At 40.0% G+C, this 22923-nt stretch overlaps 1 protein-coding gene across 3 annotated transcripts in view; it reads left to right on the top strand.

Moving 5' to 3' along the window:
• Positions 1–22923, top strand: part of aff2 (AF4/FMR2 family, member 2) — a 240651-nt gene that overhangs the window by 38796 nt on the left and 178932 nt on the right. Inside the window, exons 1-2 of one of the 3 annotated variants that reach the window (XM_053505637.1) lie at positions 14100–14285; positions 17887–18007. In XM_053505637.1, coding sequence (XP_053361612.1) covers positions 14161–14285; positions 17887–18007 — 246 coding nt within the window. In that variant the 5' untranslated portion in view covers positions 14100–14160. Of the gene's footprint in view, positions 1–14099; positions 14286–17886; positions 18008–22923 lie in introns of those variants that run through there. The other 2 variants (XM_053505635.1, XM_053505638.1) reach the window with 2 other exon arrangements.

Raw genomic sequence — 22923 nt, 5'->3', positions numbered from 1 at the left:
GTAAGGAATGTTTGTTAGAACATCTGGTAAGTTATTGTAGTTAGAAAAACTGTACGCTTAGCAGGCTAGTCAAAGATTTTGCCATGTGTTAGTCATGTCCTGATATTCTATATGGTCACGTGACTTCCTCTTCTCAAAATCCACATGTAAGGATATCTCCCGAATAGGATTTAGCGAGTTAGGTGCCTTCCGCTAGGCTTAATGCTATTAATTATGTCATTAGGTCAGTACAGCAAGTTCCTGCTTAGCCAGAAGCTAGGGTTATTTCGTATGAGTCTTCTTAAATAATAAGATTGATCTCTTACTATCAGTTTTTGCCGTATGATATCCAGCCCGAGCAGCACCGTCTCGAGGGAACAGTACATCAGGCCGAACTGGATTACCGCTAGCTGCTGGGAATGTGTGCGAGTGGTTCCTTCACTCTGCTCCAGGCTCTTGTTATATTGCTGATTCACATCCACGTTCTGTTGCTTTGACCTCCAAAGACAGGAATCGTTTGTCTCTCCCATTGCCAGGCTGAGACTTCTGGAGATATTTCAAAGCCCTGCACTTATCTGTCTGCTAATTAATGCAGGATTAAAAAATCAAATCTTTTAATTAAGTGTTAATTCCTTTTTCGTTTTCTTTTTTTGTTTCGACTTAAGCGATTGAAGTTTCCGGTGCTTAAAAAGTCTTTTTTTTTTTTTTTTTTTTTGGAAAAAGAAAATGGTTTGTTTCTTTCACATTCTTACTTGTCTTTCTTCAACCGCACGTATTTGCTGCCGACTTAAACGGGACGGTTAAAAGATCCGCCAGTGTATTCAAGGCTTTAACGCGTAAGGCATGGAGGACCGAGCCTTCTGTGAGCATAGGATTGAGGATTTCCTTGTTTGCTGTGGTGAGAGTTTCATGATCAAGAGGCCTCTTGTTTTCTAGACTGAAAGCCAGCTTCTAGTCAAACAAGATCAATTTGTTTCTGCAAGGAATTTTTGGATATAATAACAGGGCTTTGTGTGGCCAACCCACATGGTATCAATTGAGACGTCGTCCTTAAGAGGCAGCGACAGCCAGTGCAGAGGAGGGAAAGCTTGGCTCCAACAGGTGGAAAAAAAATAAATAAATAAAATTGGTCGAAGACAGCACTTCATGCGATGCTGGACACAATAATCCGACGGTATTAGCGCTAAAACGCAGGGTGAAGACGCGTTTAAAGTGCAAGTTGTCAGATTAAGTAGCTGCCCTTGTGAAAAACGAGCTCAATTTCTCTTCGAGCCTATAAGCATTTGTTATTAGCTACTTAACCTGATGAAATCTATTATTTATGCGTTAGATTGCAGCGTATCAGAATGAGTGATGAAAAGATTTGTCCTGCCATGTGAGTAATGGAGAGGCTAAATAAAACAGGGCTGTATAATACATCACTAGTTAATCGCTACTGCATTATTGGTATTATCAGAGACGGCTGCAGTATGCTAGCCGTCTCAGATACGAGTCAGTAAATTCGTTAATCGCGTGCCGCGAGTGTGCAAGGAGATTTTGGATCCTGCGCGTGTTCCTCGAGGTGTTTCGATGCTTCAGGTCATTCAAATTAGAACCAGGTTACAAAATAAACATTGGCGTAGTGTTTTCGGACACAGCGCACGTTCCCGTCGTCACCCATAAATTCGCAATGGTGCGGATTCGTCTGTGTCCTGCAGCTCATGAAACTCACAAGTGAATGCTACGCGTTGACTTTAGCGGAAAAGCGTGCGCAACGTCGTCCCCTAAGCGCTGATTGAAGCTGACGGCACTAAACTTTTACAGCCGGGTTTACAACACTGTCTCGGCTTTTCTTCTCATTAATAGGCTTTTGGTTTTCTCTGTTATTAGAGAACGTTGATATGTTTTTCCAGCCCCAAACAAAAGGCCGGAGTTTGGAGGACAATATGCCTCTGTCTTTGTAGATGAGCATGGCATTTTGGTCCATGTGTAAACAAATGTCATGGTGTTAGAATTAAAAAAAAAAAAAAAAGGACAAAAAAAAATTTGAATTTGCTCGCCATCTGTTTAAAGACATTCACGAGGTTCTGGCAGCCAGGCTTGATCTGTTTAATGTCTCTCTCTGCTGTTGGCCAAAGGCCCTTGTTACAGAGATGAGCTGCATTTATTAAACTGACATCTATTGCATAGCCTCTCATTACATGAGTGTTTGATGTCCTTTCGAGAGAACGGGGTGACTGTGTCTTTGTGGCATTGATCTTAAACACGCCTGTTTCATAAGCTGACTCCACACGAACGCGCGCTTCCTCTCGGATGCTCCGGAACTATAAAAAAATGAGCGAGAATTTGACGTATAAAAGTGTGTCAATATTTTATAAATGAATTGTTTATGGACTGGAGACGTAGACAGTTCCCAGACGTAATGAATGAAATGTGCGCATGATGAAGACATTTAGAACCGAATATGAATGCGTTATAATTAGAACCGGACAGATCATGTGTTTCAAATAAAACATTTTTTTTTAAAGCTTCACAAGCTAATTGGGACTAAAGGTGCAGATCAGGACCAGGATTCCATGTGACGCTACACAAAGACAAACTTTAGTGAGGACAGGGATAAGCAAGATCTCAGATAGAAACGACAAGGAAAGGTCTTTGCCAAACACTGTATTAAGCCATTGCTTGAATAGCAAAAGTAACAGAACACACTTATAAACCAGGACTTCAAGTGCATATATGTGGATTCGCTTCCTGTCAGTAATCTTCTGCATTGGTCATTGTAAACCCTGGAGGTGTGCAGATGCACTAATTTGCTAGAGCCTGGATACCATCAAGGTAGAAAGTTTTGACGCTGGAGCCATTTTCGGTTTCTCCTTTTACACACCTGAAACGCTGGCCTCCCAGGAAATCCTTAAATGGTCAGGACTGTACATGGGATGTAGCAAGAACTCCCAGCCGAATTTCTATAACGTGTGAGCGGTATTCGTAAACGATTGTGTGTACAGTTCCCACAGACAGATGCGTCTCTTCTGCACGTTGAGGACAAGTTATTTGTCTATTTTTTTCAGGATGATGTGCTGAATGTTAACGGGAATGCCTGCTGACCCAAAGCGGTCGGGATGGTCATTCATTAATATACAGTCTTCTTTAAAATGTTTGCACAATTCAATTCTCTCATCACTGTACTTAACATAGAAATAAAATAAAGTTATTGTCGATCCATTATTCTTTTTACACTGACCCAGATATACCCTCACCCATCTTGGCAGAAAAAAAAAAAGTTTTTTCGTCTTTTGTATTTTTTTTTCTCCCGTTATGTCTCATTATATTTTTTTCCTGTCCGTTAAGTGATGCAGGTACAGATATAGATAGTGCGTCACTGCATTACCCCACTATTTTCGACATCATTTGCCCTTTTCCATTCAACGATCTCTGCACTCTGCACTTCTCCTGACTCTATAAACGTTTCTCACTATGTTAATGAGCCGCTCGCTGTTTTGCTCGGAAATTCTAATCGACTGCGAAGAAACGTTCAGATCAAGGCGACGACTACGTAACTTCCTTGACCGTGTGTAACTAAGACATTAGGCGTCACGTCGAGATTACTTTGCACTTAGGTGACTCATGGCCATGAATTAAGATTAAGTAGATTAAAGATTAAGGATCCGCTCGTGTACTATAAAAAAAAGTGTTCGGAAAAAATATCAGCTGTATTCCGTCTCTTTAGGGGTGCCAATATTTTTTGGCAGTTTAAACAGCGAAGACGTGCATGCGATTGTTCCTCTAGTGGAAAATGAGCCATTCTGTTTATTATTATTTGACTTTGTGTGTTTTAATTTATTTAGACGTTTTCAGTAAAGCGTGCCAATGGTTCTAGATTTTACTGCCTATTTAATTTAATCACCTGATATTATAAGTGTAATGTGTGTATATGTTAGATGCACATTAGTGGCTTTTGGAGAGCAGTACATTTCCTAAACAAAGTTAGCGGTGAGCCGTGTGTAAGCCGAGTCCTTGTGCCGGCCTTGGACACGTGGAAACGGCTGTGCGGTGAGACAGTGATTGATGCCGTGATGTTCATACTGCATGGGGAAATGTGTGTGTGTGTGTGAGAGAGAGAGAGAGGAGTATTAGAGCAGGTAGGTGAGGTCTTTGGTATGAAAAAAAAAGGAAAAAAAGAAAAAAACCCTCCACTTCTTCCTCCTGTTCATGTTATTGAAATAAGCCCAGCGGAGAGCATTAGTGCACTCCCAACATGCCCTGAGTCATTGTCCACGAGATTGACTCGCGCAGGGGTCCTTATGACTATTTAAGACGGTCGATTTGAAGCTGCGCATTTGGCTCAGCGTTTGATTTTTTTATTTATTTATTTTTTTCCGAAGCAGCCTATGATGGTTGTTGATTTTTAAAAAATGACTAAATTGCATGCTCAAGTGGTATTACAGCTTGCCACTCTACAATAGTACTCTATTAGTCATGAGAGTGTCCTGTAATTATTGGAATGTGAAGATGTGCACTTTTTTTTTTCTTTCAACGCAAAAGTAAACACGGGCTGAACTGCCCTTCATAATCAGAGCCCTCGAGGTCCATTACCGCTAATTTGATAAACAAAGCGTGCCTCGTTCGGCAGATCCGCGTGGTTTTTCGGAGCCCCGCCATGACGTGCCAGCCTTGTAATCTGTGTGATTTTGCTCATGGTGGGCTCCATGCTGACACCGAAAGTGAAAAATGGCTGGAGCTTCTCAGCATATTTATGTGAGGCGAATAGAAGGCTGGAGACTAATAAGAGAGAGGCGATGGCCCCCGCTGATGGAGAGGCAATATCCTCTTGTGGTGCTTGGCCCGTCTCAGGGGACGTCTCTTTAAAGGGATGAAAGAGAAAAAAAAAAAAAAGGAGGTTATGTGGGGTGGCAAAAAAAAAAAAAAAAGAAGCCCTAGCGCTATCTTCATCTCAAAGCCACTGATTACTTGGTTTTTCCCTTTTAATGTAAATGTTCTCACACTCGGCTTGGGGAACATTATGCGGTTCGATGTGTGTGTGTGTGTGTGTGTGTGTGTTTTGGGTTCTTGATAAGGTAGTACGAACATCACAGCGGAGAATAATCAAGTGTTAGGACTGTTGTTCATCGTGTGATGGTGTGTGGGAGAAATTGGAAATAATACACTTAGGGTCATGACGTTAGGGGAAAATAATCAACAGCAATGTGGGGCTGCGTAGCTGCTTAGATATTGATTATTCTTCAACACATTTTATTTCTTCTACGCCACAATGATTTAATTTTTTGTCAGTTCACAAGACAAAAATGACAGCTTGTCATGTGACCACTTATCTTCTATACCGCTTTATCCTGTATTCAGGGTCGCGGGGGCCTGGAGCCCATCCCAGGAGGCTTAGGGCACGAGGTGGGGTACACCTTGGACAGGGTGCCAATTTATCGCAGGGCACACACACACATACACACTCACACATTATGGGCAATTTGGGAATGCCAGTTAGCCTAACCTGCATATCTTTGGACTGTGGAGGTGTAAGGTGGCAGTTCTAAACCATGGCCATACAGTATATAAAAAATGGATGATAGAATTAGACAAAGAAACGTTACTGTTTGCTATAAAGATATAAACATGGTTGAGAATTCAACAGCACTGTGGCTTTATTAATACTCATGTATTTAGTTTAATCTCATGGTGAAAGAAGTAATGCCAGACAAAAGGTGAGCACTGGTGCCCTGTATCGTGACTCTCTCTCTTTCTCTTTCTCTATGTGTGTGTGTGTGTGTGTGTGTGTGCGCGTGTTTGTGTTTGTCCATTATTTCAGCCCTGGCTCTGATTGATGGGCCAGTTGCAGTATCACCTTGCTGAGGGTCAGACAAGAGCTTTGTCTCATTTTACAGGGTCTTTTTTTCAGTAATGGTGTCATGACTTTATACCTGTTTATTTCCACCAACACCCCTACAAAGGCGCGACATGACGGGTGGGTGGATCGTAGGTGCGAATTTACAGTAGGAAAGCCTCTGAAATCCTGGATTAATATGGTTAATAAACTTTACCAGCAAAAAATGTACAGTAATCTGATACACCCTGACACACGTTAATATTTAATTCTACTGGCTCTACCTTTGATTATGGTGTGCGTTAGTGATGAGTCTTTAACGTGATTTAGAAGAACGCGTCGTCTTAGAGAATGATTTGTTCATTTTCTACTGGGCGCGCATGCGCAAAGCATCGCAAAGCATCGCAAAGCCTCCATAAGTTACGTACAGGAGACAGAAATGAGTAGTAACCTTTGAGTCTTTTGGTCCCAATTGTTCGTTCTTTTGTCACGTGACTCCCACAGACGCTATGCAGTGCAACACACAGGTGAGTATTATGAGTTTTCCAGTCCGAGTCGTTCGTTCGTCTATAAGAGTCACGTGACAAAAGAACGAACGATTCTGACCAGAAGATATGAAAGGTGAGCTGCTCATTTTGTTTATCATAATATGTCCTTAGCTGCATTGTAATATTTCATTACTGGAACTAGAGCCAGAAATCCTGTACTGTATGTTAGACATGTTGGGGGGGGCTGTTTATTAAAAATGTAACATTTTATTTAGTTTAGGATCAAAAAAACTAAATGACTCCAAAACAGATCCGTTCATTTTGATTAACAAGATTCAAAGAACCGAGTCAGTAAAATGATCCAAACTTATTGACTTTCAATGTAGTCTGTGTCATCAGTGAAAAAAAAACTCCATAGAGTGATAACCTGGTCATTCAGTACAGTCAGGTCACCAGCTGACTTTATTTATTGCCGCATAAACACTTAATTTATTGCCACACTGAGCCTAGACCTGAGCGACTGAACCAAGCCTCCAGAGCGTGCACAGTGGGCACTTTGCATGATGGGTGCATCACTTTATGCGCTTGCCTTCCTACCCTGGCGCTCCCATCGCTTTGGAATAGGCTCAATCTAGACTCATCAGACCATGTGACCTTTTTCCATCGCTCCAAAGTCCAATCTTTATACTTCCTAGCAAACCAAAACCCTTTCTTTCCAAAGAGAGTCAGAGTCTATTAAAGAACCGAGGCAGATCTTCCATCACGCTCAGAAAGACTAAGAAGCTCATTTCCCCATTTAATAAAAAAATCCCTTTTAAATTAAAACCGGTTATTGTCCCTAAGACCACTAATTCATTTTAAAACATGAAAATGCTTATTACGCTTAATATTGACTGTGCTTAGTTTAATCCTGTTTATTGCTTTCAATAGTTAGTTTTTTATATACAAATATTACATTTTATTATATATAAAAATATCCTTCCCTCAAAGTATTTCTCTGTATGTGCCCAAGACTTTTGCACAGTGCTGTATATAATCGTAATGTCTATAGACATCACAGTCCAACTTGTGCTCATTAAATAATTGGATCAATATTGTAAAATGAAGTTTCACTTCAAAGCAACTCTATCGATGATTAAATATTCTTCTTCATGCCAAGTCAAGACAGAAATTGAATTACATATGCTTGATGATGATCCCTGAAGTACATCTTGTTAGGTGCACTTACATTTATGCATTTGATTTTTGGCAATGTGACAGAAAATTGAGGCGAAGGAGTGCTTCTGCGTTTTTATTTCTGTGGGCAGAACTAGAGATCAAAGAAGAGCGTTGTGTTCAACTCAAATAAACCCTGACCTCCATTTTACACACTGCTTTTCACTACACGCTTTACAATGGACAAGGTATAGATATAAAGTACACTTACTGAAAGTGTCAGGTATTTATTAAATAATTAATTCATTTAGTTAGTTAGTTAACAGCCACCTAATAGTTCGATTATAAAACCAATTAGATGGTGCTGGGTTTATTTTATTTTATGTTTATTTTTTTAGTTTTTTTTCTCTTTTATTTAAATTATTTTAGCTTAATTAAATAAATCTTTATTAGCAGTTTTATTTTATTCAGCTCTGTTTATTTTATTTCCAGTTTTTTAATTTTGCATTGGTTAATTAAATGAAATTTAATTCAGTTCAATTAATTTTTATATGTTTTTTATTTATTTATTTATTTATTTGTTATATATTTAGATTGCATAATCAAATAATTTAGGGTATTTCATTTAATTTCTTATTTTAAATTTTAATTACATTTAAATTTAATTCATTCATTTTATTATATTCAATTTGATTTTATTTGTATAGCGCTTTTAACAATTGACATTGTAGCAAAGCAGCTTTACACAATCAAAAGAATAATTTAAAATCATTATTTAATTTTGTTTTGCTAAATTTTCATTTCATTTTAGTTTTATGGGGTTTTTTGTTTTATTTTTATTTAATTTCATTTTGTTTTGTTTACATGAATTTATCTTTACTTCATTTAAAATTTATTTTATTGTATTTTTCTTTTTATTTCATTTTATCTTTACATTGAACTAAGCAAAATAAAAAATAATGTAAATAGTTCCATTTTTATCTTTAACTCTATCTAATCATCTTGTCCAATTCTTGTCCAAGTTTCTTTAATTTTATTTTTTTATTGCAAAGACTTCTAAATGACGGAAATTGTCTAGTTTTACCTAGTTTTCAAAAAGTTCTAAAACTTTTTTATACACACTGTTCAGGATATTGTTAATATCCTCCTGGTATTTAAGTTAATATTCAAAACCATTAAAGCGAACCCCTAAGTCAGACAAGAGATGTAAGACGTAGTCCACTGTTAGCATGCTGTTTGTACACATGCAGATCAGGGCCTCTGTTTTAGATGTGTTAGCATGTGTGAAATGTACCGGAGGTCCGGGCAGACGTGTGGCTCATGAGGTCATCGCGGGTGTGTCTAGACGTGACTAAAAACACGCTTGTTTTCAGTTGCTCTGTCAGTTTATTTACATCTGGGTCTGCCAGCGCTCATGTCAGGTTAATGGGGGTGAACACCGCGTGCTGTACCTCAGACAAGCGCACCTTTAGCGATGGCAAGCGGTGCCAGGAATAAGTAACGCTGTATATATATATATATAAGTATATACAGTTGTCAGTCCATCTGATTTGTCAGGTTGTCAGTCTTGTTAAGTGTTAAGTGTATACTCTAGGGCCACTGGCGAAAGAGTGTTATTAAGAAGATTAAGGTGTTTGGTGCCGGATGGAAATAGCACATTTAATGTCTGTCAGTGAGCCAGGGAGGAAAAAAAACTGCTCATCAGCTTTTGTTTACTGTCATGAACGAAAGTATACTTGGACCCATCAGCTTTATACAGTATAACCCTTATACAGCTTTGTATACGCTTTGTAGGAAAGTAATCAGTGTCCAGTATTGAACTGGCGAGATTTAACGTTAAGTTACTGTAACTACTTGATTGGAATAAATCATTTAATATTGTGGAGCTTATATGTGCCAAGCTTTAATAATGGAGCTTATATGTGCCGTATGTGTATCAACAGGTAACTAAAGATTCATATTCGCGTTGAAATCCTATAAGAAATTTTACCGCGGTATAATTACCATGTAAAGTGCGATGGTACCTGTAACATAATATACTGTATAGTAACATGCTAATTTGACACAATTGGTGGATATAGTACTGTACAGTACTGTAGTATAGTATGGTAAAATATGGATACCTGCTGAAATTTGGTAACCACGGTGGTACCCAAGAAGTACCATAATATACCCCCAAAGTATTGGGTACACACCATATTAATACCACGTTACCAACTGAAGTGCCACAAGTATTCTGATAACCTGGAACCCTTCATGGGTGCCTCCCATGGTATGTCCTATAGTATACTACTGTATATTCTACAGTAGAAGTTCTTGTGGAATTCTACAGGATTGTTTTACAAGAAAAGCATGACAGATGTCGTGTACAGGATGGCATTTCGCAGTCTTTCAGGGACGTTTTATTTTATTGCTTCTCAAACTTTTTTAAACCATGTACGAATAAAAAGAAAAGGGGGTTATTATATAATTATATCATTAACCATGGTTATGTTCTAGCCGAGCTACTCTGAAACCATCGGCCAGTAAAAAGCTTTTCAGGCTGAGAATGAGGACGAGCGGCTTTTCATCGACGGCAGTGGAAAAAGCAACAGGAACATCTCAGTCAATGGCGGAAGAAAAAAAATACAGAATAATAATTATAATAATAGTAAAATTACAAAAAAAAAACTAATGATGAGAAATGTGGTGTGAAAATCGTTTAAAGGGATGGAACATGAAAGTATTATTAATTATATTATGCTTTTTTTCCCAAGGTTTCATTAAGGCCAGTGTATTGATTCGAGCTCAGTATTAAACACATTAAATTAAATTCCTGTAATTCCGTAATAAATTTTGTACCGCATTGATTTTTCAAGTCTGTTTAGACGAATGATTTTTGAGGAATACTTGTATAGACTTTCAGCAGAGTGTGAAATGGTGCGAAAACGCTAATTAAAAAAAGAAAAAAAAGGCGCTTATCAGACACACTGGAATAAAGATGTCACATGTGGAGGTAGTCACCCAACTGCCAACTTCGTCTTCCTTCCACATCATCAACCCCCACCTCTCTCTCTCTCTCTCTTTCTCTCTCTCTCCGTCACGCGGTCCTCCACCACATCTGAGAACTGCCTTGGCATAATTAGAGGGTAGAGGTTAAAGGCTTTCTGACAAATGATTTGCCTTTTAGAAGATGCCTAGTGTGAATGGGATTTGATTGAACAGATGTTTTTAAATTTAGAACGGTGGTTTTGCGTAACGCTTTATTTTATAACACATTAAGTACCGGGTGTTTAACGTGTATAGGTGAGTAGTGATTACAAGCCGTAAGCGATAAATTCACTTACGAGTGATACGTCGGTTCCGGATCAGATTTGTGATATATTATATTATACTCGGTACCGCAATGCAGTTTTTCCATCCTTTCATCCACACCTATGTGCAATTTAGGCTGCGTAAGACCAGGGCAGGGGTAGTTCAGTGGTTAAGTTTTGACACAACTAACTGAAAGGTCCCAGGTTCAAACCCCACCACTACGTTGGCACTGTCGGGCCCTTGATCAAGTGCCTTAACCCTAAGTTGCTCAAATGTATGATGAGATGAAAATTATAAGTCAGATTATCTTTGGATGAGAGCGTCTGCCAAATGCTGTAATTGCCGATTTCGATGAGGTTTGGGTGTAGCCCTTCGTAGGAGGTGGGGTTATGCTCTAATGTATATTAATGCCTGGGTTAGCCAATCAGCTTTCAACTGGCAATGCACATAATTAGCACTGCGATTGTTTTTTTCATGACCTGCCCAGTAGAGGCAGTATTTTTAAATGGTCCACCGATCGCTGGACCCCACCGATTACTTGTGGCACATTGCACAGTCCAAAGACATGCAAATTTGATGTTTTTCAAATTGCCGGAAGCGTGTGAGTCTCTGCTTGTGTGCCCTGCGATGGACTGGCCCCAAGTCCACTGGGGTATTGTATTAGATAAGGTACAGTAATTAATAATTAATTGTTCATTGATTCATTTCAGTTGAGAAGTTAACCTCTTAAAAATGTATTCACTGATAATTTTGTTGCATGTAATGGTAACCTCGACAACCCGGATGTAATCTAACGGTAACTTAAGCGATAGTGACTAGCCAGGCTCTTGCTATAAACGCTCCCTTCCGCCATCTTTAATTTTACTGAGAGCAAAGTGGATCACTAACCTGATTGCTGTTGTCCTAAGACACCTTCAGCCAACCCACCGTTCGGGATCTTGAACAGCTGATGTGCATGCACCTGCGGTATTTATGGGGGTATTTAAAGACGGGTCTGGGTATATACCAATTCTATATTATTTAAAAAAATGGAAATTATATGCTTCGCCAGTGGCGATACTGTGACGGGCCACCACAAACAACCCAGTGTATGGCGAACACCTGATTGTACTGGTAGTACTGTTAATTAAAGCTTAAATAGAGAATTGCGGCAAACAAAAAAAAACAAAAACAAAAAGACATTCAGTTGAACACAGTGGCTATTTAGGCGTAATTGGCTTGCTGCTGCCAAAATGTCCGTTTCTGATTACGCCGAGTGCTGCACTTGGGTCTCTTTGTGATGTCATAAGAGAAATTTCCTTTATCCGCTTGGCTCGTGACCAACCAGAGAGTTTGGCTATTAGATCCCTGCGTGTCTCTGGTGTAAAATCCCTGCGTTGTCAGACAGAGCTCGTGCCACGTCCAGACAGTGAGATGATGTCTCGCAGCATGGGGAGGACTGTTTACTAAATTGGGTCAGAATCTGGAAACGTGCCTGAGCTCCCTCCTGCAATATTCATGGGATGACATTTCAGATATAGTGCAGACTCCAGACACAGACTCTAATTGGCCTGCGTAGTTAATCACAGAGCGCTTGCATTGTTAGTCAGGAGGGCTGTGCAGATAAACACGACAATTTTATTGTAATGCGATGCAAATTATTATTATTTTTTTTATTATTATCATTCAAATTTCAATTCTGTAAAAATAGAAAAGTACAATATAGACATATTATTGATAAATAAAATATTTGACATTATACAGTATGTCTGCAGTAAGCTCTGACATAAATGATAAAGTTCTAGAGAAATAATTTGTTAATACTCATGTGTGCGTCACAAAATCTATACCTAATAATGGAGGGATTTGGTAATTGTTTCGGAATTTGCAATTTTTTTGTTTTAAAAACAGAAGAAAATGGACTCTGGTGAGATTTAATTGATTATGCAATTAACTAAATATTTTGTTAATTGATTCGCTTAATTGAATCAGGTTTGGATTGAGAATTGATTCACACTTTTTAAACGTACAGATCAACTTACAGTAAAGTATTAAATTTCTCTGAAATTGGCAAACTCCCTAAAAATATAAGTTTTTAAAGTCTCTGCAACTTCTTCTAATTTTAAGTGTGATTTGTGCAATATCGCCTCCTACTGGACGGGAGTGTTGTGCAGGAGCTTGGCGGGGGAAAAAAAAGATTAACGCTTGGTAGGAGACATGACATTTAAAAAATCTATACAAGTTACACTGCATTCCAGTGCATATTAGATACATTCAGTCGTTTTTAATACTTTAACATTGAAATTTTTCTATAGTTATTTAAGTTTTGTAATTAAATTGAAAATGGCTGTATGGTGGCTTGATGGTTAGTGCTGTCGCCTCGGACCTCCAGGGTCTGGATTCAGTCCCCGCCTCAGTGTCTGTGTGCTTGGAGTTTGCATGTTCTCCCCGTTCTTGATGGGTTTCCTGGCAGAGTCCGAAGACATGCAGGTTAGCCTAATTGGCGTTCCCAAATTGCCTGTAGTTTATGAATGAGTGTGTGTACATGTGCATGTCACAATGACTGAAAATCGAGCTGATTCAAATCCACAGTCTGGTTGTGATCCACAGTTATGTAAACAGGAACCAACTTGTCTCACAGCTGTTCCCTGACAGTAAATCCAATTATTTATTCTTCGCTGCTTTTGTGAACCCAGTAAAAATTATAATGTAACAAATCGGTATAAGAGGAATAAAGCATTCAGGAGGTGCTGTTTTAGAAAAACAATTATATCACAATATGCCATTAGTTGTGTTTTATTTCTTCCTGCAATAAAATAACAATGCACTTCACGCGGATAACAGGTAGCGGGATGAAAGACGAGGAAATAGCGCCGCTCGCTTTGTGTGTCAGCGATGCAGTCGAGCCTCTGTGCTCTAAAACAAAGGCTTCCTTGAGGAGATGGAAAGGATGCCAGTGGGAGAAGTGGTGTCACTGGTCAGGGTGGTAACCTGGCACCTGGCAATTACTGCCAGCGGCACTCATTAATCTCACCGAGAGCCGTTCTGCCCTCTGACAAGTCTCTCCTGTCATTCCCCTCTCTCCTGGAGACAAAACCCAGGCTAATACGGCCATTTATATTACATGCAGGTCCACTTATTTGCCAGGTGCCTTGGAGGAGGCCTGGCATTTTGAAATGCTGCTTATTTCCACGCGGGCAATTACGTTTTTTAGCGAGTAGACAGCAGCGAGCTTTGGTTCACGCAACCCGGGACACGGATTCGGTTAATATCACTGCATAGAATTTTGATTTCTCAAACGAGCCATCCTCTATAAAATGATCGCCGTGGCTTGTTGAATCCTGTTTTTTTTTCCATTTAAGGACACCAATCCCTGACAAAGACAATGTGGATGCTCAGACAGACAAAGGACCAGGAAAAACAGAAAGAAGAAAGAGGGAGCCGGCGTCCTCAATGCCGAGATTTCTCCCCTCAGGCGACGTCGTCACCCCACTCATGCAGACTGGCATCTTGGCGACGAGGGGCCCTCTATCGCTCCTCGCAATCAATCCCATCCCAGAGCTTCCAAATCAAGAAACGTGAGCAGAACTCCACCTCCGCTGTCATCGGCTTAATGGGTGACGATAAGCAGGTCCATATAATTACAATCCAGCAAAATAATTGTAACAAGAGGCTAAACGATTAGCTGTACTTTTAATTAGCCAGTGCTTCAAATTAATAATTGCTGCTTAATTCTGAAATCAGACCCACTGTTGTGGCGTTCTAATAATGGAAGCACTTGCTCGCTGCTTATTACATTTTTCTATGGGAAGCCTTCCTGGTGGGCGGGTGTGTATGTATGTGTGTGTGTGTGTGTGTCGTGGGGCATTTAGGTTGGGGGATGAACAAGCAAGTGAGGGAGTGTTGAAAAAAAAAAAGAGGGGAGAGAGGAAGATTGTCTATTTGGTTATCGTCCAAAAGCAGCGTAGCTCAGCTGAGATTAAATTGATTCAGTTCACCGTGGATATCACTGTTCAGTTCTTCCCCTTTATTCTGGCCTCGGAATAAATAAGAGGTAGGGAAGGAATTTGGGGAGGCGGGGTGGGGTGGGGTGGGGTGGGGGTTTAAGGGGCACCGGGGGTGGTTTCAGAGACGAGGACGTACTTCACAACAGCCTCATCGAGCCTGCCGTCATGCTCGTTATAAAATAAGCTCTTCCGATGCTGATTAAGCTGAAGACTCGGTTTATTGGAGAAATCTGTTTTTTTGCAACATATGGATAAGGGAGGAAAAATCCTCATCCTCATTAAACGTCCATCCCTCGAGGCTTCGCTCAGCTGCCGACTGATCACACTTTACACACACACGCTCTGCCCCAGGGTTATCAGGAATCCTTTTGCTTTTTGAGTCATTTGTAGTTTTTGTTGGTGTTTTTTTACATTTTTTATTAGACATTTAATCTGTTCTGTTCACGACCGAGCAAAGAAATGTCTTTTGACACAAGCTGTGACTATAGAAAGATAGAGTAAAAAACGATGGCGATGAGGTCTTAACCCTTTATGAGGCACTCATCGAAAAAGGTTCAAATTTCAAGACTGTAATAAAAAATTGGAGTTTTTATGTTGCCGATCAAGGTCAGTGAAGTTACTCTATACCCCGTTATATACACGCATATGTACTGTATACTGTATATACAGTATGTGGAGACCAATGGTGATTACCAATTGCATTTATTCCCCTTTTTATGTCCGTGGTGAACATCCGGGCAACATTCACAAGCACATTAACAAGCATTAACACACTGCAGATAATTTGGAAACGCCAGTCAGCTTCATTTGCATGTCTTTGAACTGTGGAAGGAAACCGGAGTACCCAGAGGAAACCCACCAACACATTCAGGGAGAACATGCAAACTCCATGCATACAAAACTAAGCAGGAATCGAACCCTGCCCCTGGTGGAGGTGTAACGCGACAGCGCTAATATACTATAGATCTTAATCTGCAACATAAAGATTGATATGGAGGAAATGAGACTTGGTTTTAAACAGAATTGTGTTTTATGTGCAAAAAGCTATAATAAAAAAGAAAAAAAAGAAAGAGAAATAGTGTTCAGCATGATGCTTGCGTTACCATTTTATTTTTTATTTGTGCTTTAGTACTTAAGATTAAGTCTCGACTAGCAGGATGCCACGTCTCTTCCTCGTCCTGCTTTACATTAGCTGGAAAACGTAGTGTCGAGGGACGGCAGTCCTCTCGCGATAACGTCTCTGACAGCTGTAAACGTGATCTATCAGCATGTCAAAATGATCCGTCAGGTGAGCTGACATAAACATAACTGACATCTCGCTGTCATTGCGGCCAGGGTCCCGGCGTCAGTCAATCTTCTCCTGCCTCTCTCACTCTCTCTCTCTCTCTCTCCACACTGTTTTTATTCCTTCTTTTATGTCGCTTATTTTCCCTCGACCCTCAGAAGAAGTGGCTGTCACCTCCGGGCTTGCTCTCGTTTTTCTCGCGCCAGCTCCATTCCACACCCTTTCTGGAATAATTTGATGATGGATTAGACACAGCGTAAAAGCCAAGCGACCCCGAAGAGCGGCTCGGGGAATAGCCAGGACAGATTGAGAACAAACTGATTCCGGCTCTTCGTCTCTTGGTCCTTTCTGTTAGTCTCAGTGGCTCGCTTGTTGCTCCCTTAGAAGCAGAGTGGTTTTCCGAAGAATCAGAAATGCTTCCCACTAATGCAAAGGAGGATTACATTTAAAGTGCACGGATTCCTGTAATAGGTGAATCTTTGCTGTTAATACGAGAAGAATTGAATAACATTGATTATCAATTATACACCCGTAAACTGGTGAAAGGATCGTGGGCATCCAAGTCTCATTTAGAGTTTGCCAGTGGGGACCAAAGGCTGGACCGTCCTGTCCGATCATGCAGAAGAACCAAAGTTGTTGGAAAATGAATGCTGGCTGTGATAGGAAGGTATCAGAACACCCACTGCATCATGGCTTTCTGTGTAAGAAACTTAGCAAGAAAACAGTTTTAGGTTGTTGGTCTGGCCTCCAAGTTCCCCTTTCTTGGCATTGGGACGATTTGCAAGGAAAGGTCTAAACTCTAACCCCAATCTTATACTCTGCATCTTTTCATATGACATTAGCTGTATGAACTGTCTAATATTTGCTATGTGGTCTACTTAGTGCAAGTGGATCTGGTGGCTCTTGAACGTATCCTTCAGAGTAAGACTAGGAATACTCCCTGGATTACACGCATTATGCACACCCATATTTACACACCCATTGAAACACAGACTTTATTTCCTGTAGCCAGTTCTATCTACTAGATAGATGTAGAGGCATGTTTTCTGGGTAGGAAACCAGGGAACATGGGGAGAACCCACACCGACACATGGATACGATGTGCACCTCCATGCATACATTAACCTAGCATAGCTTAAACTAGAATCCCGGACCCTGGAGACACCCGTGTCGCTGTGCCGCGCAGTGTTGCTTTATAACGTGCAGGAAGCTGAAAGCTTTGAAGGCCACATCAGGACATCCACGTTTCTAGGGTCGGTTGCAGTTCTTGATGATCCTGATGTACAGTACAGTATGTGCAGTCACTAATGGTAAAGCTTCCAGGTCCAGTGGGGACGTCTGAGTTAATCTAGGGCCACGGTGCTATCTCCGCTCCAGGAATGTAGGCCATTATGCTAATGCTATTGTAATGTCAGGTTTCCCCTGGGGTACTGAACCGTGCCCGGTTTTTCTGTTGTTGGTGTTGTTTCTAATTTAGTGCGCTACTTACATGCTTGCTGTCATGAAGTAGTCCGGGTCTGTCGGATCGGTTTGATCTTTTATCACTCACAGACTTGAGGTGCACTCAGGGGCAGCAGGCACTAGTTAAAATGAGCTTCCTGTAAGAGTCACTGTGTTGATTGCCTTCTGAGGACCTTTAAATTGAGAGGAACTCTCCCCGAGGCTTGATACCCTCTCGCTGTCGATTCCTGCCAGACTGCTGTCCTTTGCTAAGCTGCAATCCGTTTACTTTACAGCGCGCCTTCCGTCTGCTTCATATCAACCCGGACTCAGATCAGGGCTCCTCTTGCATCTCGTAAAAAGCGTCGGCTTTTCGCTGTTGATTTCGTGCATGCCAACTCCAATCATACTTACCGTTTCTCTCTCCCCCTCTTTCTCTCTCTACAGCCATTATGAGCAGGACCGTTCAGCGCTGAAGAAGAAGGAATGGGAGCGTCGCACACAGGAAGTGCAGCAGGATGAAGATTTGTTCTCCACCGGCTTCAATCTGTTCGGTGAGCCATACAAGGTAAGAGTTCACCCAGGGGTCCAATCAGCGACTGTGCACTTTCATTTCACACCGCAGCCCTGGGAAAAAAAAAAAAAGAGAGAAAAAAAAGGGCAGAAAGAATCTGGAGTGGTTTAATATCACGGCGCATGCCACTTTATTTGCTGCTCTATGCTCTTTTACTTTCATCCCAGTCTTCACGGCAATGACGAAGTCAAAATATGCAGCATAGCAATGTTTGCTGGAGCCAGTAATCCAGCGTTATTTTCGGACGTCCTTCATGCAAATGCGAAGGTAACAGCAGCGATAAATGTCGAGCAAACAAATCAGATCACACTATACCAAGGCCTTATGGTAAACCTTCTGATGAGTATACTTATATAGATATGTGATATCGTCATTAGCGGACAGAGGCAACGGTGCAGTGTTCACGAATAAAACCTCTGACCAAAAATGTGAAAGCTTTCTATATGAAGATGGACGAAGAGGAAGAGAAGTCCTTTATAAGAAACACCTTGAGCAGTAGTAATAGTGTAGAACAAATCGTCGCTACGAGACAGTTTGCTATCGATGAGTGTGGCGTCTTCAGGATTTCTGTTTGCGAAGCAAAAATTAACAAACTATCTGGCCTTGTTAATGAATATTCATTTTTAATTTTTTGGATTGAATAAAATTGTTCTATAAAAGCCATCTCACAATTGTGTCGTTATACTGAATATCGTCTGTGATTATCTGCTGATATTAAGTAGCCACATGCATGTGATATTGCTTGAGTATGGTATGGTTTATGTAATAAATGTAAATGTATAATATAATATAATATAATATAATATAATATAATATAATATAATTAATGCTTCCTACTTAGGGATAGGCTAGATAATAATAATAATAATAATAATAATTAGATTGTTTAAAAAAAAATTATTTATTTTTAATTTACAAAAATACATTTCTTAAAACTGAAAACGGTGGTGTAGTCATTAGCACTGTCGCCTTGCACCTCCAGGGTCCGGGTTCGATTTCCAGCCAGGTTCGATTCCCGTCTCTGTGTGCATGAAGTTTGCATGTTCTTCCCGGGCTTGGGTTTCCTCTGGGTTCTCCGGTTTCCTCCCACAGTCCAAAGACGTTAGGCCAATTGGCGTTCCTAAATTGCCCGTAGTGTGTGTACCCTGCGATGGATTGTACACCGCCTCGTTCCCTAAACCTTCTGGGATAGGCTCCAGGCCCCCCGCGACCCTGAATATACGATGAAACGGTATAGAAGATTAATGAGTGAATAATTATAGTAGTAGTGTATTATAGTTAAGTATACAACTAAAAGTATAGTAATTATAGTAGTAGTGGTATTATTATTATTATAATTATTATTATTTTAAGGGGTAGGGGCATGGGTAGCACAGCGGTTAAGGTGTTGGGAGCAAGGCCCTTAACCCTCTACTGTTTAGATGTATAATGAGATAAAGACGTACGCCACTCTAGATAAGGACGGCTGCTTAATGCTGTAAACATATTTAGTCTTTAGAGATATATAATATGTAAGTGATACTTTATGAGTACTTCCTAACTAGGGATGGCCGAGATAAAAAAGCAATAACATCATCATCATCATCAACAACAACAGCAATAAACATAATACATTTTTAAGGTATACAAATATAAATATATAAAAATATACATTTCTTAAAACTGAAAAAAAAAATATTTTTAGTTTTAAGCAATGTTTGAAATGTATTTAAATTTTAATTAAAACTTTTTAATTTATATTTTAATATAAATATTTAATCTTACCATGACTATCAGGGAAGTATCAGTTTTTTTAGATATAATATATTAAAAATATATAATAAATATGCCATCTGGGCAATATAAAAAAATACATTAATAATAATAATAATAATAATTATTATTATTATTATTATTATTATTATTATTGAAATATTCTGCAAAGAATGTATGAAGTGTATAAAATTCTTTTTAACAAAAGTTTAATTATTGTAATCATTTTTATTTTGCTCGTCTCCAGTATGAAAGAATTTATTTAGGTTGGATTTTCTTCTGTATTAAATCCATTCTCTTAACTGCAGAGACACACACACACACACACACACACACACACACACACTTACTTTCGCTTCTGTGTGAAATTTGGCCACTCAATCTAAGAAAGATCTTCAAAACTACACTCTTCATTAAATTCAAAGCGCTCTTGATTAAAGTCGAATGTTTATGAAAAAGGAGTTAATTGCTCCATTCAGGGATAATTCACACCCAGGAACAATTCCTCTAAATAATTACGTGGTAAGTCCTTTCCAATAAACTCCTGAGCATCTTTCAGCTTGTGAAATATAGTGGGTTTTGGTGTGTGTGTGTGTGTGTGTGTGTGTGTTGCAGAATAGTTTACAATAGGCAGGCTGACAATGATTCATGATTATAGTTGTCCTTTGAGTTGTTTTAATTTCCAAGTCCATCCTATTGGAATTCTTACACTTCTGTTAAAATGTCTGGTGCACCCTAATTTTTGGTTCGATTTTGTCCTGTATTCTGCATTAGGGTGTCAATAGCAAATTGTCGACTTCCAGGCACTCGTTTTCCATCTTTATTGGATCTGAATTCCTGTCCTAGAAACACGCGAATGCAGCCTGAATCCTGAAAGTCTGAAAGGCTGTACTTACATCTGTACATGTACTGTACACAGATTAGCCATAACATTAAAATATGTTAATATTATGTGTCCCAGTATTATTATGTGGGTTCCTCTTGTGCAATCTGGACAGCTCTGGCGCCTTTAGAGCATGTCTCCACCAGACCACTGGGGGGTGTGATGTCGTGTCTGGCACTGAGACATTTGGGCGGGACATTACCGCTTGGTGCTGGGTTTTGTAGGATAGGGACTCCATGGATCGGACTTGTTTGTCCATTACATCCCATGGATGCTTGATGGGATAGGGATCTGGAGAATTCGGAGGCCAGATAAACAACCTTGAACAGTAACTTGAACAAGGTCTTCTGAAACCTTCCATTCTAGGCCAGCATTAACTTTTTTTTAGCAATTTGTGCTACTGTGGGATCGGACAGGACGGGCTGGGCTTTGGTCCCCACTGGCATAAATGAGCCTTGGCTGCCCATGATCCTGTCACCAGTTTACTGTTATATAATTAATAATCAATGTTATTCAGTGGTGGTAGTGTTGTAGCTGATCAGTATATATATGCATTTTTTTTTTCAAGTGCAGTTAATTATTTCCGAAGCTTTACAAAACGCATTTACCCAGGCTTCTGACAATGAGAGTTAGATTATTGAATTGTAATTTTTCTCCAGGTACACCAGTTTTCTCCCACAGTCCAAAGACCTGCAGATTAGACTAATTGGCGTTCCCAAATGGTCTGTAGTGTGTGAGTGTGTGTGCTCTGTGATGAATTGGCACTCTGTCCAGGATGAACCCCACCTCGTCTCCTGAAATAGCCCCTGCGCGACCTTGAATACAGGATAAAGCGATATAGACGATGACTGAGTGAATGAGTGAGTGAGCGCTTGTAATAATTTTTTTAAACCAGCCTGGTTTTGGCGAAACCAACCCAGCAACTGCTATCTACTTGGGAGGTTTCTGTCATGGCACGTGCTGCTGTTAGACGTGTGTTATACGTTTTATGTGAAGCCTGCCACCTGCTTCTTTTCAACCACATCAAAGGGCTGCATAACACCCTCTGAGAAAAGCCTGCCACCTGGTTCTGCCCTCTTCTGCATTAATGACCTCACAGACACAGATTAGCTCATGTAGCTGTAATGCCATCCCTTTAATATGACATTTTTTTATATTACGGTATGTTTGGAATCATGACTATTTAATATATGGACAATCGTGTGTTCTACCAACCTTAAGAATACTCTCAGTCTTGCTGTACTGTTGCAGAGGGAACTGACTACAGTGACAGACTGTTTAGTTGTATATAATGGTTTTTTTTAAACTGAAGAAGTCTGTTAAGCGATGCCACACAATGTGCAATTAGTGCATTTAACTATAGCGTTGTGTGTAAATTGTGAACAAGCGCTGTTGTTTGATTGCCAGGATTCCATTTTTCATCACATAGGTCTGTGTTAATCATACTGCGACTGTGGCATTGTTAGCAGGTGGTGTTATTAACAACTAACAACGATCAGAGCGCAACCCACTGTTTAGCATGTGTTAATGCTCCAGACTCCATTAATTAAGTGCCACTCAGGCTGATGGAGATTTGCTACCTAGCATACTGTAGATATGACGATGCAGGGTTTCTACATTGCACTGGTATTTCCTTAAAAACGCATTCAGTTATTACTTAATGAATAAATGAATTGGTTGTATTTTATACAGATACATGCAACTCCAGGATCACTGACAGATTTTATGAAAAAGGCAAACCTTAGACATTGTACAGTACTGGGCAAAAGGCTTAAGCCTCACCTCATTTTTTTAATATTAAGTTAAATTCAATTAAATGATTTAGATGTAAATTGAAGAAATTGGAGCACATGTTTGCAGTCTAAAGTGCCTAAATATAGAATGCAATTTAAAAATGTATTGTTTATGTTTTGAGGGGCGCAGTGGTGTAGTGGTTAGCACTGTCGCCTTGCACCTCCAGGGCCAGGGTTCAATTTCCGTCTCTGTGTGCATGGTGTTTGCATGTTCTCCCCATGTTTGGTGGGTTTCCTCCGGGTACTCCGGTTTCCTCCAACAATCCAAAGACATGCAGATTAGGCTAATTAGGCCAAGTTTCCAAATTGCCCATAGTGTGTGAGTGTGTGTATGTATATGTGCGTGTGTCAAGGGTGTACCCTGACTCGTGCCCTAAGCCTTCTGGAATAGGCCTATGGTCTCCGTGACCCTGAACACAGGATAAAGTGGTATAGACGATAAGTGAGTGAGGGTTTGTACCAACTTCAGCAGCAACCTCATT

Source organism: Clarias gariepinus, chromosome 10, assembly GCF_024256425.1.
Source record: "Clarias gariepinus isolate MV-2021 ecotype Netherlands chromosome 10, CGAR_prim_01v2, whole genome shotgun sequence".
NCBI lineage: Eukaryota > Metazoa > Chordata > Actinopteri > Siluriformes > Clariidae > Clarias > Clarias gariepinus.
This window is presented reverse-complemented; position numbering and strand designations above follow the sequence as displayed.